Source organism: Natator depressus, chromosome 23 (assembly GCF_965152275.1).
Source record: "Natator depressus isolate rNatDep1 chromosome 23, rNatDep2.hap1, whole genome shotgun sequence".
NCBI classification, from domain to species: Eukaryota; Metazoa; Chordata; order Testudines; family Cheloniidae; genus Natator; species Natator depressus.
In genome coordinates, this window is record NC_134256.1 from 2562206 (window position 1) to 2580481 (window position 18276).

At 61.4% G+C, this 18276-nt stretch overlaps 1 protein-coding gene across 2 annotated transcripts in view; it reads left to right on the forward strand.

Annotated features, from left to right (window-relative positions):
* Window positions 1-16164, forward strand: part of MEIS3 (Meis homeobox 3) — a 33411-nt gene extending 17247 nt beyond the window's left edge. For both annotated transcript variants that reach the window (XM_074937402.1, XM_074937403.1), the window contains exons 6-13: window positions 382-531; window positions 4775-4886; window positions 10162-10307; window positions 12785-12861; window positions 14170-14228; window positions 14508-14594; window positions 15546-15634; window positions 16034-16164. In XM_074937402.1, the coding sequence (XP_074793503.1) occupies window positions 382-531; window positions 4775-4886; window positions 10162-10307; window positions 12785-12861; window positions 14170-14228; window positions 14508-14594; window positions 15546-15604 (690 nt within the window). In that variant the 3' untranslated portion in view covers window positions 15605-15634; window positions 16034-16164. The remainder of the gene's footprint in view (window positions 1-381; window positions 532-4774; window positions 4887-10161; window positions 10308-12784; window positions 12862-14169; window positions 14229-14507; window positions 14595-15545; window positions 15635-16033) is intronic.
* The last annotated feature ends 2112 nt before the right edge of the window (window positions 16165-18276 follow it).

An 18276-nucleotide genomic window follows, 5' to 3' on the forward strand; every position in this document is an offset into this window, starting at 1 on the left:
CCCAGGAGCAGAGCTAACACAAGGCGGGGGGGATCTTATCCCCCACATTTGCCGCAGTGGGCTTCTCCCCCTTCCTCTGAAGGATCTGGTGGCACCTGTCGCTGTCAGATGCTGGAGATGGCCCCTGACTGCTGATCCCGGCCGGCCAGCCCTCTGTCCCTACGGGACTTGTCTGGATCTTCTCTGCCAGGGCCAACCGGGCTAAAGCATCAAGGAGTCAGGCTCCCGGGTGGTTCCTCTCAGCTCAGGGCTGGGGAGACGGGACGCCGGGCCAGATGGGCAGGCCTGACTGGGAGCTGCTGGAAAGCACCGAGCCCAACTGGGTTGTGGCCCAGCCACCTGGGCTCACGCCTCTTAACGTTCCTCCTTTCTGGGGAGCAGGTACACGACCTGTGCGACAATTTCTGCCACCGCTACATCACCTGCCTGAAGGGGAAGATGCCCATCGATCTGGTGATCGACGACCGGGACGGGGGCTCCAAATCTGACCTGGAGGACTTCACGGGGTCCTGCGCCAGCCTCTCTGACCAGGTGGGAGTCCGGACGCCTGCTTTAGACACGAGGTCTGGGGGGTCCTTCGTCGTGCCGTGCGGATACACTGTGAAAGACGGGCCTTGGTCCAAAGAGCTCCCAGGCTCCAGAGACAAGGGGTGGGAGGAGAAACCGAGGCACAGAGCGGGGAAGTTGCCCACGGTGTCACCGCAGAGCTGGGAACATAACCCTGGTGTCCTGCTTCCCAGACCAGCCCTGTACGCGCTAGGCCATGCTGCTAACACGAGACATGCGACCCCAGAACCTGGCTCCAAGGTTTTGCAAGCGGCTCCCCGGTGCCCCAGCCCAGCCCACCCCGAGCGGCGGGGATGTTTCTCTGGCTGGCAGCAGCGGGCCCAGCTGGCCTCTCGGGGCTCTGCGAGCACTGGATGGCGACTGCAGGTGCTCAGCGCGGCTCTGGCCAATCCTCACCCCGGCCGAGCACTTGGAGATGCAGCTGCGTCCCGGTGCACGTGCATCCCAAAACAGAGGATGCGATGGTATCTCCCGGCACTCTGGGGGTGCGTCCGGCCATCCGGTGGGATACAAGGCCTTTTCCCCTCTAGGAGGCTCTGATCCAGGTTAGGAGGGGACTGCCAGGCTCAGAGGCAAGGGAAATGGGGTCTTTCCTCTCCGGTGCTAGTGCGGGCATGTGCACAGACACGCAGTAACGGCCGTGCCACGCCACTCGTGCACCCACAGATGTGTGCAGCCGTTATAGACCCGGACCGACGCACGCCCCTCAGCTACGAACGTGCAGTCGCCCACTGTGCACCCCCAGACAAACACGGGGACCCCTCCAGGCAAGCACTTGACATGTCAGCATGTGTGTTAACAGCCAGGGCCATGCACCCTCCCCCCTCCACATGCATGCAACGCACATGGAGGATTGCAGACAGCTAGGGCCTCACCCCCCCCCCACTCACACACACACACACACACACACACACACACACACACACACACACGAATGCACACCGCTCAGCCTCACACAGCTGCCCCTCCCTGCATGTATGTGACACACCCGCCGGGATTCAGAGTGCTGGAGCCACACGTGGGTGGGACCCGTGTGTTCCCACAGGTGGGCTTTTCCCTTGTGCCGAGGAGCAGATTAGCCACCCGTTTCCCCAGCCCTGTTTTCCTACTCCGGGGGTCCCCAAGGTGCAGAAAGTCCCCAGGATCTGGACGCATTCCGCCCCTGTTTTAGCAGGGGGGAGCAGGGGAGCTCCATCTCCAGCTCTTGCCCTTTGCAAAAATCCCGAGGCTGGTGTGAGAACTGGGAAAGATCAGCTGGGGACAAGAGACCCCTTGATCCTTCCCAGTAAGAAATCCATCCATTGGCAAAGAAAGGGACCATGCGCTGGCAAAGAAGGGGGCAGGTCCCCTGCTGTGCCAGACCCACTCAGCACCCCCTTTGGCAGCATGAAGGGGCCCAGGAGGGGGTGCGGGACAGCCTCCAGTGCAGGGGGCAGAGCGCACTGCGCTGCGGCTGATTTCTGCTCCCCGGGGCCCAGGGGGGCAGAGCGGGCGTCGGGGCAGCCCCGAGGCAGTACAGCCCAGTGGGCAGAACACTGAGCAGGTGCTCGAGAGACCTGGGTTTGATTCCTCGCTCTGGCCTGCTGGGTGACCTGTGGTGAGTTTCTTCCCAGCCTCGTGCCTCAGTTTCCCCCATCTTTGAGATCTAGGGATAAAAAGCACACCACAGGAGCTAACTGGTGTTCGTTGGGCATTCAGCCGATGCCATCTGCTCAGACTGGAACAGCAGGGGGTGAGGGGCAGCAGCAGCGCTGGGGGTCAGGATTGAGGGGCAGCGGTAGAGCGGGTGGGGGGAGCCCAGGGCTGGGGGGCTGCAGGTGGGGATTAAGCAGCAGCAGGCTTGCGTGTGAGAATCTAGCCCAGCACCTGTTATCACCAACCTGGTCCTGACCACCCCCTTTGTGTTCCTGGGGGCCCGGCTCACCCCCAAAACGACCACCCGCTCGAAATCTCCTCCCACCCTCACGCAGCTTCCTCCCACCTTGCTCCCTGGGGGACCTGATGTTGTGAGAGGGGCCACGGGCACAAGCCACAGCTCAGAGCGGGGAAGGGTGCGCGGGCTGGATCGGGGGGGGCGGGGTCCCACATCCAAAGGACGCCAGACTCCCCTGCACCCCTCCCGCTTTGGAAACATTCATGACTGAGCCGTGCTTTGGAAATGGGCTGGTGCTCGCCCCGCCCGCTGCCCCCTGCCAGTCTGCCCCCGGCCCGCTGCCCCCTGCTCGCCTGCCCCCCGCCCGCTGCCCCCTGCCCGCTGATGCAGCCGGTGCACTCATTTCCCTGTAGGAACTCTGCTGCATTTCTAATACGGCCGCAGGCTACCCGCTGTGGGTGGAGGGAGCTAATCCCCAGCCAGGACTTTGTTGTTATAATTAGATGGAGCTCCCCCACCCCCCTGGGGGGTAGATTTGGGGTCAGTTTCAGCATCAGCATCAAGGCCCTGCATAGACCCCCCCCCCCCACACACACACAGTCCATCCCTGATTCCAGACCAGGACTTGGGAGCAGCCGGAGGGGAAGCAGCCAAGCCCCCCCACCCCCATTGACCCATCTGTCCTTGGGGTTCGGACAATGACAGACACCAGTGGGTCCAGCCTGTTAGCAGGACCCCTCCTAGGGCAGGGGAAACCTCTCATAATACACCCCCCCCCCCCGCGCCATGCCTTCAGAGACAGCCACACCCAACAATCTGTGCACACACAGGGACACAGACGCCGCAAACACACCCATGATCTTTGTGTCTCCCTGTGTGTGCACAGATCGTGGGTACACGCTGCCAACATACGTTTTCTTTGCATGTACACAGGCACATGCTGCAAACACGCTTGATCTGGGTGGGTGCACACGCCTGATCTTTGCGCGCGCGCACACACACACACACACACACGCGCTGCAAACAGCATCGCGGCCAGTAGAGACAACACACACCCACCCTGCAAATGCACACACATGGCAAAACTCCTCTCCTCCTCTGGGGAATATTTGCAGCCTTGTGGATGGCCGAGGAAGGTCTCAGGCTGGAGACGGGAGAATACCCAGCCCTGCTCTTTGGCTTGCAAAGCGGCTGTTTAATGCACAGGCCGGGCCCCAAGACCCCCCCAGAGCAATGAACCAAGTTGTCGGCGTTTGTGGTGAAGCGAGACCCCAACTCCCAACGACTCTGAGAACAGCAGAGCGGGGAAAGAGTGGGGTCTAGTGGTTAGAGCAGGGGGACTGGGAGCCAGGACACCTGGGTTCTATCCCCAGCTCTGGGAGGGGAGCGGGGTCTAGTGATTAGAGCGGGGGGTGGGGGGGGGCTGGGAGCCAAGACTCCTGGGTTCTCTCCTCATCTTGGGGAGGGGAATGGGGTCTAGTGGTTAGAGCAGGAGGCAGGACTCCTGGGTTCCATCCCCAGCTCTGTTAGGGGGAGTGTGGAGTCACTCTGAAGTGACACCAGTTTAAAGGAGGCCAGCGCTGGTAGGAGCAGCGGGAATTTCACTCTGCGCGGCCCCGGTGGTTGGGTTACAGTCACGGCTGCAGTCTCGACCTCCTGGGCCTTTAACTAGGGACCTTTGATCCACTCCCTCCCCTGCTCCCACGGGGGGGCGCGTGTCAGGTTCCTCCCTGCAGCCCGTCCCTCCTTAACCCTTCTAACCGCCGGGCTCCCGCCGAGGGGCCTGGGATCAGCTAGCCGGGGTTAACGAGGTGGGGCACATACGGGGAGGGGGTTAGATGGGCCGAGGGCAAAAGGGATGGCGGGGGGGAGGGGGGTGCAACCTGAGCTGTGTCATTCCTCCTGGGGACAAAGCCAGTGCCCCTTAAACTCTGCCCTGCGGCTTGGGGCCTGGGGGTTCACAGCGATCCTAGGTGTGCAAATCCCGCTCTCCCCCCGGCCCCGTTGTTGTGGGTCTGGTCTTGTTAGAGGGTCTTTTAGTGTTGATAACATGGGAGCAACTAGAGACACCAACTGAGATTGGGCCCCCCCGACTGAGATCTGGGGTCCCTGTCACTGCACAGACCCTCCCTCACTGACATTCAGGGTCCCCATCACAGTGGGTGCTTCACAGAACCCCCCAGACTGAGACCCGGGGTCCCCATGACGGGGCGTAGCAGGAGTAACCGGGGATTAGCCCGGGCATTACAGGGGGAACAGTGGGGTCGCGCTGGCCCTGGCTCCGGCTCCACTACCCGGCGCTCACCCTCCCAGCGCTGCCCTCTCTGTGTTTAGAATAACTCCTGGATCCGAGACCATGACGAGACGGGGTCCACGCACTCGGGCACACCGGGGCCCTCCAGTGGGGGCATCGCCTCACAGAGCGGGGACAACTCCAGTGAGCCAGGTAAGGTGGGACACCCCCCAAAGGTGGGACACCCCCCACACCCCCCCCGGCTCCCGCCCCTGCCCAGCCTGTGGGGCAAAGCCCGGACTGGGGACGGGAGAGAGATCTCCTGGCTGGGAGAAAAAAGCCTCTTTACATCCTGAGAAGTACTTGACAGGTGCCATCCAGCCCTGGGATGCAACCGCCTCTGGGGTGGAGCAGGGCCGCTGTTTTTTCAGCGATCCCTCTCCCAGCCCTGCGATGCAGTCACCTCTGGGGTGCAGCAGGCCAGATGATTAACAGCCACAGTGGTGCAGAACAATTTGGGACAGCAAGCAAAGAAGGATCCCAACTCCCAGTGAAACGACACGGGGGGGAGGCGGTAGAACAGAATCCCTGTAGCTGGAGTTTGATTTGGGGGAGAAATTTGACCCTAGCAAGTGTCACTGATCAGCAGCCCCCCCGTCCCAGCAGCGTTGGGCCAAGCCCGAGCCCCAGAGGGCGTCTCCCCAGCAACCAGTCACAGGCCTGTGCCGGTGCGACTATCTAGACACACGTGTGCCGCACGAGGGCCTGCCCGTCGGGAAACAGCCTCACCTGGGTGCCCCCTCGCGGTGGAGCCTCAGTTTCCTAGCTGCTCTTCCCCGGCTCCAGCCAGCCTCTGACGCTGACTAGCCCTGCAGCGAGGTCTCACCCCGTTCTGGGACACCCCAAGTCCAAACCAAGTCAGGGAGCTTCCTAGTCTTCCAGGAGATCCCCTAGGGCAGAGCTGCCTCCCTCACTCCCTGCCAAGGGCTTTTCCTTTGAAACCTTCACTGACAGGTGTCACCGTTTGGGCTGATTGGCCCTTTGGAAGCCCGTTAACCCCTTCCTGCCTCGCATGGCGGCCCGCGTGGCCCGTTCAACCCTGCAATGCCGCTGCCTCTGGGGTGGAGCAGGGCGGCTGTTTATTCCAGGCTCCCTCATGCCCGTGGGTAGGAACCTCCAGTACGGTGTTTCCAAGAGCCCAGCCACCAGGCCAAGCAATGAGCCGGCTCTGGGCGTGCACGGTGCTGCCCTCGGCTCGGTGATTACCCCGCCAACGAACCCGGGGAGTGGAGCAGAGAGGGCGGAGGAAGGGGCCGCGGCTGCCTTCGGCTCTGGGCTCACTGAGGTCGCCTTCCACCCTGCTCAGCGCAGCCCCACGGGGAGACTGTGGGGTGGCAGAGAGCCAAGCTCAGAGAGGGAGGGCAGTGGGGGGGGATAGAGAGACAGTGGAGGAATGGAAGGAAAGTGGGGGGGAGCAGTTGGGGGGCTGGAGGAACAGTGCTGGGGGGTTGGAGAGGCAGTGGGGGGATGTGTGACCCTGCCTTGTTGCCTGTCTCTGGGGGGTCCCTAATGTAACAGGAGCCTGAATTAATCACGGTGTGGCCACATGGCCAACCCCCCCCCCCGCAACACCCCACTCCCACCTCCCAGCTACACCGTGCAACCTCAGAACATACACACGCGTGCAAGGTGCGCCCCCCCGTGCAACCTCACAACATACACACACGTGCACGTTGCACCCCCCCGTGCAACCTCACAACATACACACGCGTGCATGGTGCATCCCCCCCGTGCAACCTCACAACATACAGATGCGTGCACGGTGCGCCCCCCCGTGCAACCTCACAACATACACACGCGTGCACGGTGCGCCCCCCCATGCAACCTCACAACATACACACGCGTGCACAGTGCATCCCCCCCTGTGCAACCTCACAACATACACACGCGTGCACGGTGCACCCCCCCATGCAACCTCACAACATACACACGCGTGCACAGTGCATCCCCCCGTGCAACCTCACAACATACACACGCGTGCACGGTGCATCCCCCCCCGTGCAACCTCACAACATACAGATGCTTGCACGGTGCGCCCCCCCGTGCAACCTCACAACATACACACGCGTGCCCGGTGCACCCCCCCGTGCAACCTCACAACATACACACGCGTGCATGGTGCACCCCCCCATGCAACTTCACAACATACACACGCGTGCACGGTGCATCCCCCCCTGTGCAACCTCACAACATACACACGCGTGCACGGTGCACCCCCCCGTGCAACCTCACAACATACACATGCGTGCACGGTGCATCCCCCCCTGTGCAACCTCACAACATACACACGTGTGCACGGTGCACCCCCCCGTGCAACCTCACAACATACACATGCGTGCACGGTGCATCCCCCCATGCAACCTCACAACATACACATGCGTGCACGGTGCACCCCCCCCGTGCAACCTCAGAACATACACACGTGTGCACGGTGCACCCCCCCGTGCAACCTCACAACATACACACGCGTGCATGGTGCACCCCCCGTGCAACCTCACAACATACACACGCGTGCACGGTGCACCCCCCGTGCAACCTCACAACATACACACGCGTGCACGGTGCACCCCCCCATGCAACCTCACAACATACACACGCGTGCACGGTGCACCCCCCGTGCAACCTCACAACGTACACACGCATGCACCACACAGCCACGTGCACCGTTCCTCCACACAACACGCACATGCATACACTGCACATCTGTGCAACACGTACGCCCCGTGCAGCCACACAACACACACACAGACGTCTGCTGTGCATCTCCATAATGCACGCACCCGCACCATGCAGCACTAAACGGGCCTTGTGCATCCACACGTGTGCGTGTGTGTGCTGCCCATACCATACACATGTCCACACACTCTGTGCATCCGTACAACATGGACAAGTGGGCTGTGAATCATCTATAGAGCCACACAATGCGGCCGGGGGCGGGTGGGGGGACGACTATGCTACGCTGCAGGGAGCGGGGCGGGGGGCTCAGCGGGGGGCGCTCTCCCCTGGCAGGCGGAGCTGGCCCCAGGGCGGCACTAGGGGGCGCTGTGGGGCAGGGAGTGCGGCGGGGGGCTCAGCAGGGGGCGCTCTCCCCTGGCAGGCGGGGCTGGCCCCAGGGCAGCACTAGGGGGCGCTGTGGGGCAGGGAGTGCGGCAAGGGGCTCAGCAGGGGGCGCTCTCCCCAGTCAGGCGGGGCTGGCCCCAGGGCGACACTAGGGGGCGCTGTGGGGCAGGGAGTGTGGCAGGGGGCAGCAGGGGGCGCTCTCCCCTAGCAGCCAGGGCTGGCCCCAGGGCGGCACTAGGGGGCGCTGTGGGGCAGGGAGTGGGGCCGGGGGGCAGCAGGGGGCGCTCTCCCCTGGCAGCCAGGGCTGGCCCCATTGCCCCAGTGCGGCGCTAGGGGGCGCTGCGCCGCAGGGAGGTGCTGACTCTGCTTGTCCTGCGGTGGATGGTGCCGGGCCCTGAACTGACCTGGCAGCTCCAAAGGGGTCACCATCACTTCCTGTCCCAAACTGGGGTTCAGAGCTGGTGCACCCCAGGGCCCGCCCTGCTCCCAAGGCCCCTCCCCCTCTTCTCCTAGCTCCCCTCCCCCACCCCAGCACCTCCCTGCACCCCACTCCCCTTCCCCACCCCCTTCCTGCTCCCAACCCCCCCCCCGCACTCCCCTCCCCCACCCACTTACCTGCTCCTGATGCCCCTGCCCCAACCCGGCTCATCCCTGCACCCCACTCCCCTTCCCCCCACATTGTTCCTTCCCCCCCAAACCTCTTACGACCCACTTAACCCCCCTCCCTCCCCCCCAGAACCCCTCCCCTCAGCCCTTTTGTTCCTGCTGTTCCCTTTGTTCTCTGGGATTTCCCAGCTCTGAAAATCCATCGGCTGCGGGGGGGGGGGGGGCGAGGGAGAACCCAGCCCCCGCAGCACCTTCTCTGATGCATAATTTACTGGCGCTTCAGGCGAGACTTTTAAGCTGCCTTTTAGCCGGAGGATATGAAAGATCAGCAGCTGGAGGGGGGGGATTTATGTTTTTCCGGGGCGGGGGAGCGGGTTGCAAACGGTGCTAGCAGGTGCCCGCGTGCCCGAGAGAGGACGTAGGATCAGGGCCGAGGCCCGGAGGAGGCTGCGGCACTGCTGGGGGAGAGCAGCGTGTCGGGGCTGGGGGGAGAAGAGAGCAGGGAACGAAAGCAGCCGTCAGAACCTTTCGGGGGCGGGGTGGGGGGGGGTTGAACCCACAATCTGCTGTGTCTCGCACCCTGAGCCAAAGGAGAACCCCCAGCAGCTGAGAGCAGGGTAGGGGGTCTAGGACACACAGGAGTGCAACTCCCGTTCCATCCAGGAGGTGGCAGTGACACACACACACACACACACACACACACACACCCCGGCCCCTTGTGCTATTAACAGCAACCCAGACCCGGCCAGCGAGCAGACCCGGGTTCTGTTTCATTTCACCTCAGCCGCGGGGAAGGTTTGTTTCTCAAAGGGAACCACTTCCCCTGCCAGCCCTTAACGTCGCGGGTTCGAATCCTGCCCCAGGCAGGAGTTCACCAAAAGATGCTCGCAGGGCAGGGGGCCTAGGAGACCTACGGGGAGGGATGCAGTCGTCCGCCCATCATACCCTTCTGTCTGTCCATCCGTTACCCGGCCTCACCCCACCCCACCCCTGTAGCTTCTAAGGCCCCATCCTCACGGTGTGCTGGTGCTTAGCTGCCCTATACCTCTGAGGATCTGGGCCCAGGTGCAAAACACACCTAAGCTCTCCCCAACCACCACTCTGGAGTCACTCAAGTCCCCATCCCCAGGCTGGGGCTGAGAGGAAACTAGAGTCTGTCTGATCCGAAATAGCCTAGTTCTGGGCCCAGCACTGCAAGGAACCAAGGAAAAGTCCCAAATTCCCAAGGCTGGTGAGGCTCGGCCCAGGCTGCAGTGGGGCAGGGATCCAGCATCAGCCACTGGTAGGGGAGTGGGGGGCAGCGGGTTGGAGTAGGGGAGTCTGGGAGCCAGGATTCCTGGGTTCTGGCTCTGGGAGGGGAGTGGGGTCTAGTGGTTAAAGTAAGCGTGGAGGACGATTGGGAGCCAGGACCCCTGGGTTCTGTCCCCAGCTCTGGGGGTAGAGCAGGGCCTGGTGCAAGAGGGGACGGGCACTGGGATTTTGCGCACTGGTGAAGACGCTTGCCCAAGGTGCAGGGGGAGACGTGAAGCAAGGGTGGAGAACAGCCAAGAGTCTGCACTTCTCATTCTTGCCCCTAGGGGGCCGTGTGCCCCCTGCTGTGGCTCTTTGTCACCCCCTAGTGGCTCAACCGCGTTTATGAGTCAACGCCAGGGAAGGGGCCGAGAGCTCTTCTTTAGCTCAAGCCGCAAGGGGCAGGTGCCTCGGTAGAACCGGTCTCTGGTTCAAGTCCTGCTCCTGGACACTCAGGGTGCCTTCCTTCCAGGGGACTGCCTGGATAACAGCGTGGCCTCCCCCAGCACTGGGGACGACGACGACCTGGACCGAGACAAAAAACGCAACAAGAAGCGGGGGATCTTCCCCAAAGTAGCCACCAACATCATGCGGGCCTGGCTGTTCCAGCACCTGTCGGTGAGTGACGAGAAGGGGGCAGGGCAAGGCCAGGTGCCAGAGACGTAAGGAGGGAAAGTGAGTGAGACAGAAGCCATGGGGTTGGACTGGAGTGTAATGGTTAGAGCCTGGGAGCCAGGACTCCTGGGTTCTATCTCTAGCTCTGGGAGGGGAGTGGGGTCTAGTGGTCAGAGCAGTGGACGGCTGGGAGCCAGGACTCCTGGGTTCTATACCTAGCTCTGGGAGGAGAGTGGCGTCTAGTGGTCAGAGCAGGGGAGGGCTGGGAGCCAGGACTCCTGGGCTCTATTCCCAGCTCCGGGTGGGGAGCCCAGAGGGGCACTGGCATAAGAGAACCAGGCCTGCAGTGAGCGTGCAAAGTGCCCCCCAGCACGGGGAAAGGTCCCACCTACACTCACCGGAGCTGTGGGACCCCAGGCCGGTCCCGGCCCCCAGTGCCGGTTACAGCTCAGAGAGCTGGTGAACGGCCCGGCCTCCGAGCGGGCAGGCTGCTGCGTTGCCATTTCGCCGCTGTGCCACCGAGCAGTTAGGGGAGCTGCGGCACCCGTCTCTCCCTGGTTAGTTAAACAAAGCTGAGTTAATGAACGCTGACCAATTAGTCACTAATTGATGACACCATAAACCTATTAGGGACTGGGAAGGGGTAATCAATTCTGGTCAATTACCCCGAACCCACTGGCTGGCGCTGCCAGCCCAGAGGGCTCTGCTTAGCAGAGGCTTTTCCCAGCCTGGCAGGATAGGGGTGACCCCCGCCAGTGGGCCAGCTGGAGACTCTTCATGGGGAGCCTTCCGGTGGAGCGGGAAGTTGGCATAAATTGTGCCATGTGCTAACTGGGCTGGTCAAAGTTGAATTTTGGAAGGGTGTAGAATAGAGAAGGAGGCTGGGAGCCAGGACTCCTGGGTTCTCTCCCTGGCTCTGGGAGGGGAGTGGGGTATAGTGGTTAGAGCAGCAGGGGTCAGGACCCCTGGGTTTATTCTAGGATTCGATAGCCAGCTATTATAGGATAGCAAATAGCCAGGCCTAGAACCGTACTCTCCTGAGTCCAAGTTCATTGCTCCGTCCACTAGCCCGCACTGCTGACAGAATTAGCCCATTCAGCCTGTCATAGCTGGGCTTGGACCCTGCTCCCCAAGTGCCAGAATCTCAGGCCTTGAGCTGAGGGGGTGACTCCATCAGCCAGTAGCAGCAGAAGGCTCTTACCCTCTGTGGACCAGACATTGAAGGGGGGACATGATGCATGTAACCACCACAAAGACACCACAAAGAGCAAATGTCACAGTTGTAAATGTCACCATTGAATGAATGATCCCTGCTTGGGCCAGACCCTGATACCAAATTAACCTGGCCACACCCTGGCCCCCAGTGGCCCCTGGCCCCAAATGGACCCTACCTAGCCCAAACTGAACCTCAGCTGGCCCAGATCCTGGTACCCAACGGACCTGGCCCAGATCCCTCCTCGTCTGTGATGCCTGGGATTCTAACCTATTTTTTGGAGGCATCAAATCTTCCCTGGGAGCTCTGAATTTGCCTCCTAGCAACTGCCCAGCTTGCGGTGACCTGGGCAGCCAGGGAAGGCCGCCTGTCATCTGTCACCGCGCTGTCAGGGCCGGGGGGGCTCGGCAGAGGTCTCGGGGTGACCCACAGAACGGTGCTGCCTCATCCATCATTGGGGCCTGGCAGGGAAAGCACGAGGCTGCCTGGCCTTTGATCGGCAGGACCTTTGCTGCCCCGCGGGATGGGAGGACGAGGTTTCTGAGCCAGGCCATCTGGCTGGAAGCTGAGGAAGGGGGAGGCTAAGGGCGGGAAGGATCCCAGAGCTGGGAATAGAACCCAGGAATCCTGGCTCCCAACCTCCTGCTCTAACCCACATCTCTAACTACTAGAGGGAAGTTTTAAACCTGTTCACTATAGATCTGAGGCCCCAGGGCTGGCAGCATCCGTGGCAGGGAATATTGGGCATTTTGTGTAGGGAATGATAATAATTAGTGTTAATTATGTTTTTACTTCATCCTAGGGTCTCAAAGCACTTGACAAATATTGACCACCTTTTCTTATGAGGTAGAGAACTCAGGACTCCTGGGTTCCATTTCCAACTCTGGGAAGTGGGGTCTAGTGGTTGGAACTGGGGAGTGGGAGCCAGGATTCTGGGTTCTATCCCCTGCTCAGGGGATGGTGTAGGAGGAAGGCTCGAAATCAGGACTCCTGGGTTCAATTTCCTGCTGTGGGAGGGGAAGGTGGGCTGGGAGCCAGGACTCTTGGGTTCTCTCCTTGTCTCTGGCACTAGCTTCACCCAAGCCACTTACCCTCTTTGTGACTCAGTTTCCCCATCTTTATAATGGGATTAAAGTGTCCCTGTCACCAGGCGGCTCGCAGGGCCTGGTGCCCCCCGGCCAAGGGCTTTGAGATCCTCCTCTGGCCGGGGGCGCCGCGTGGCCAGGGCTGCCCCTGGGGTCACGCTGCTCTCTGCTCTGGCCTGCAGCACCCGTACCCCTCGGAGGAGCAGAAGAAGCAGCTGGCACAGGACACGGGGCTCACCATCCTGCAGGTCAATAATTGGTAAGGTTGGCCCGGAAGCTGCCCTGGGGGGGTGGGGTGATCCCACCCGCATCCCCTCTTACCGTCCCTCCATGACCCTCAGCCCACCCCCACCACCATTCCTCGTGACCCCACCCCACTCCCCTGCACGTCCCCTCCCCCTTTGCACCCCTCATGATAACCCCCCCATCCCAGCATCTCCCCCTCGCAACCTCCCCTGCATCTGGCATCTCCCCCTCCCCCCTCGAACCCCCCCATCCCAGCATCTCCCGCTTCCCCCTCACAACCCCCCCCCCCACGTCCCAGCATCTCCCCGTCCCCCTCCCAACTCCCCAACCCCTGGCATCTCCCCCTCCCCCCTCGCATCCCCCCCCAGCATCTCCCCCTCACAACCCCCCTCCTCTGACATCTCCCCCTGGCCCCTCGCAAACCCCCCTGCCTCTGGCATCTCCCCCTCCCCCTCACAACCCCTGCCCCTGGCATTATCCCATCCCCTCTCGCAATCCACCCCCCCACTTCTGGCATCTCCCCCCTCGCAACCCCCTCTGCCTCTGGCATTTCCCCCTCCCCCCTCGCAACACCCCTGCCCCTGGCTTCTCCCCCTCCCCCCTCACACCCCCATTCCACTGACCCTCCTTGCAACCCACCATGCCCCTGGAATCGCCCACCTTGCAGCCCCCACCCATGCCCTTCACTTCCCCACCCCTCTCATCTCTTCCCCCCATGCCCCACGCACCCACCCATGGGCCTCCTGCCTTCCCCTCCCCCACACCCTGGCACCCCCCACACACCCATGATCAGAGTAAGACCTCTCCCCAGAAGCAGGGGCTGGGGGCCCCTTTCCCCTTGCTCAGACCCTGGGCCCTGTGAGGAACACTGTGGGGCGGGGGGTTCTGGGGAACATGGTGGACTCAGGGTTAGAATGGGGGGGGTGTCTCTAGGACGCCTGGGTTCTATCCCCAGCTCTGGGAGGGGAGTGCGGTCTAGTGGTTAGAGCAGGGGAGCTGGGAGCCAGGACTCCTGGGTTCGATCCTTGGCTGTGGGGTGGTGGTTGGTGGGGGGCAATGGAGTGGGCAGGGGGGGACTGGTCCCCCGTCAGGCCTATTTGGCACCCAATGGGGGGCACATGTCCCCGAGGAGGCTGTTGTGGTCCCTTCCCCAGATAGACACGCTGCAACAACCCCGGGAGACAAAACCCCCGGTGCGGGTGCGGGGGCTGTGACCTCCACCCTCCCCTTGCACCTGAGGTCCCTGGGTCTCCGGGCTGTGTCCTTCTCCCCCCAGCCGCTCCAGGACTCACCCTCTGTCTGTCTGTCCCGCCCGGTGCAGGTTTATTAACGCCCGGAGGCGCATCGTCCAGCCGATGATCGACCAGTCCAACCGCACAGGTGAGGCCCAGCTGGCGGGGCTCGGGGGGGGGGCACGGCAGGCGGGGAGCCCGCGAAACCCTCTGCCTCCCAGACCTGGACAAGGCCACGGGGACCGAGCGCCCTGCTGCCCGACAGAGGAGGGGGTGGCATGCCCCCCCCACCCCCGGGCTTGTGTCCTGCCCCCAGAGGGGCGGGGCTCGTGCGCCCCACTCTGCAGAGCCCACAATGCCCCCCACCCACACTTTGAAAGTGCCCCCCGATCTCCACCGTGACCTTTCCTCCCTCTCTTGGGCGCAGGTCAGGGGGCGCCCTACAGCCCCGACGCGCAGCCCATCGGCGGGTACGTCATGGACGGGCAACAGCACATGGCCATCCGCCCCCCAGGTAAGGCTGGAGCGGGGTGGGGCTGGACTAGCTGGCGGGGAGCCCCCCCCCAACTCACCGGCCTCCTCCGTCCAGTCCAGTTTCATTCCTCCCTCCCCTGGCGACAGTGGGGGGAACCAGAGTCCTGGGGGGCGCCAGGGGGTGGGACCGAAAAAACGGGACATGTACTTTCCTCCAGAAACGTCTCCAGCCGTAAAAAATATATATCGGGGCCCCCCCCTTCCCCTCGCCCCACACCGGTTCCTATTCTTCATTGCAAGGACGAATTCCTCTTCGATTCAGTGTGAAATTTTTTTTTGGGGGGGAAGGGTTTTAAATTCTCCCTCCAAACTTTTTTCCATTTCTATTGGAATCGAAGCCCAAACGGCTGGTTTGTCTCTGGGGGGAGGGGGGAAAAATCTCCCCCATTCCAGCAATTCCCCCCCCCGACCCCCACCCCCCTGAGTGTGTTTTGTATCTGTCAGAAAAAGCCGTGTTTCGATTGGGGGGGAAAACAGGGGGGGACCCCCTTTTCGCTGAGGAAGACGTCCAGCCAGGCCCCAGTACGACTCGATGTCCCTCGAGATACAGTCACCAGAGGTGGAATGAGGTGGGCCGGTCTCAGACAGGAGCCCACCCCCACTAAACAGCTGATGCTCCTGGCTGCTGTCCCGGCCAGGTGAACCTGCGCCATGGGGGAGGGCTGGGGCAGGGGCTGGCACGGTGCGTGCCGTTTTATGCCCCCCCCCTTCCATGCTGCATCAAACCCAGGGGGAAGCCTTTAAACCGCGCTGCGGAAAGGTTTGGTCTAGCTCCCCCGTCAGATATGGGCTGGAGGCGGGAGCGACGGGGGCGGGAGGCTGTTCGGCTTGGGTTAGCCAGGCCGGCCGGACGGGGGGGTCCCGTCCGACTCCGGGATCTAGGGCTGTGGGTGAGGTCTCAGCTCTCCTCCCCCCCCCCCCCGCCCGCCAGGTCCGATGGGCAGTATGGGCATCGCCATGGGAATGGAGGGCCAGTGGCACTACATGTGAGCTGTCCTGCGGACGCCGACGCTGGGGGATGTGAGTATGGGGCCGGGGGGGGCGGGGGGGAGGCGACGTAGGTCCCTGCAGGAGAGGGGTCTGCCCCTGGCTTTTCTCGTGTCACCCCTCGCATCTACTGGGTCCTGGACTGATCCCACCTGGGGTCAGCACTGGGGGGCGGGGGGGTGGGCAGCCAAGTAGAATCGACCAGCAGTCATGGGGCGGGGGGGGGGGTAGCATGAGCCAGGCTGGGTCGGGGGGGGGGGCAATTGTGAGCTAGCCCCATCCCTCCCCGGACCAACCTCCTGCCTTCATCCCCTTTGCCCGTCTCCCCTCCCGCATCCCGTTCCGACCTGCCCATCCCCCGACCTGCCTCCCCCGCCCCCTGTATAGCACTAATCTGCCCCCCCCACCCCCCCCTTTCCCCGTCTCTTCCAGGTTTCCAGGATATGCCGGGCCCTGCCGGGCCATTATCCTACCGGGCCCACGGGCACAGAACTCACGCAGCAGCCAGGGTACAGGCACCCCCTCTCCCCATACCCTCCCCCTCCCCTCTTCCCGCCAGCCCGTGCCATGGCCCCTCCTCCCCCCACCCCCTCATGCCCCCAGGCAGCAGCCCGCGACGCCCGCCCCGACACCCCAGAGTTGGGGGGAGGCCGCCCCAGAGCTGGGCGACCATGGACACAGAGACCCCTGCTGCCGTCCCCGTCCCTCCCTGCCCCCCACGGATCCGCCCCCCTCTCCCGCCATCCCCCCAGGAACCCCTCGTCCGAGCGGACAGAGCGGGCCGCGCTCGGGAGGACACGAAGCCGGGCCGTCGAGCGTCGAAAGGCTCCGAGAGGCCGACGGAGAAGCCAGACTCGGGCACTTAACAGAACGTGAACCTGACCCGCCCGGCTGCCTGCCAAGGAGCTGCTCGGTCGCATTTCAGAGAAGGATTCGGGGCTCTTTTGTGTTACTTTGGGGCTGGTTTCTTATTTCCCTCCACGCACGCACGCACCCCCCCCCACTCCCCCAACAGAAAGAAACAGCCTCTCTGTTCAGATTTTCACCCCTCTCCACCGCCGTCGCTAAGCTCCGGAGTCTTTCGGGGCCACCGAATCCGTCGGGTGTTTTGGTTTGGTTGGTTTTTTAATTATGAATGAATTAATTATTATTGACGCGCAGAACGGGGAAGTAAATTAACTTGTACATTTTTTTTTCCTGGTTTGGGGTTTTTTTTGGAGGGGGGGGAAGGGTTTGGTTTGATCTGTTTTTTATGATATAAAAAAACAAATCCCAAAAAAGCGGTTTTTGTGTGTGTGTGTGTGTGTGTGTGTGTGTGTGTGTGTGTGGCTACGTCGAGCACTTTTCCTCGGTGGATCTCACACACATTAGGCCAAGTCGTTATTATTAATTGGCACGTGTATTCATGAACCCAATCAAGGCTCCTGGCAACGAACTTAGACCCAGAGCCTCAGGAAGGAAGCTGCACCATGCAGTCTAGGACCTCAATCCTGCCGCGATTTGTGCGTGGGTTTAACCGAGGCTGCAATGCTGCGTTCAGGGCTGGCGTTTTAAGAAGAGCCTCAGAAATGTCCGGCTGGAAGGGCCCTCGAGAGGCATCACATCCAGCCGAGCCCAGGACCAAGTAACTCTAGACCAGCCCCGGACAGGGGTTTGCCCAACCTGGTCTTAAATCCTCCAGTGATGGGGACTCCACAACCTCCCTGGGCACCTGTCCCAGAGCTTAACTGTCCTTAGAGTTAGAAAGTTTGTCCTAATATCCAACCTAGATCTCCCTTGCTGCTGATTAAGCCTGTCCCTTTTTGTCCTGGACAGGGAGAACAGTTGATCACCGTCCTCTTTGTACCCGCCCTGAACAGATTTGACGACCGTTCTCAGGTTCCCCCTCACCCGTCTGTTCTCCAGACGAAATGGGCCCCCCCTTTTTTTAAACCTTTCCTCCTAGGTCAGGTCTTTCGAAACCATTTTATTGTTTTTGTTCTTCTCCTCTGGATGAGCCCAGGGCCGGGAAAACAATGTCCTGCAGCGAGAACCAAATCTCCTTAAGTATTTCCATGGATCTCAAAGCGCTTGGTGCAGGAGACTGGTCTTGTTCGCCACAGCTTGTCAGAGGTCACGCAGCAGGCAGAACGAAGACTAGAGCCCCAAACTCCTGTGAGTTAGGCCACTTCGCTAACCACTCTGCCTCCCTATGCATACCTGTCTGCCTGAGCTCCCCCCAGAGCAGAAATCAACAACCCCCTTCCGACAGCTGGGCTTGGCAGAATTCAATTTTTATTCTTTTATCATTTGGACAGATACCAATATTTATTTTTAAGCTTTTTATTTAATTTAAATTCTCACCCCTGTGTAAAACTACAGGGTTTAAGCATTTTAAAAAATTGATTTAAATTCACAGTTGTGGGAAATGATTGTGGGGGGAGACAATGATTTAATAACAGTAGATGTGGAGGTTCAAAAAGTTAAAGCTTTATAGCCCACGAAAACACAACTGGTCAGCGTCCCATGTCACAATGTACCAAGTAAATGTCCTTAAATCAACAAATCGTACCTGTTTTTACTGATTTGCGAGTTTGTGACCAGCCTAAATCAAAAGTCGAAATCCGTAGCTCTCAACCTTTCCAGAGCTCCCCTTCCAGGAGGCTGATTTGTCTGGCGTTACCCCAAGTTTCACC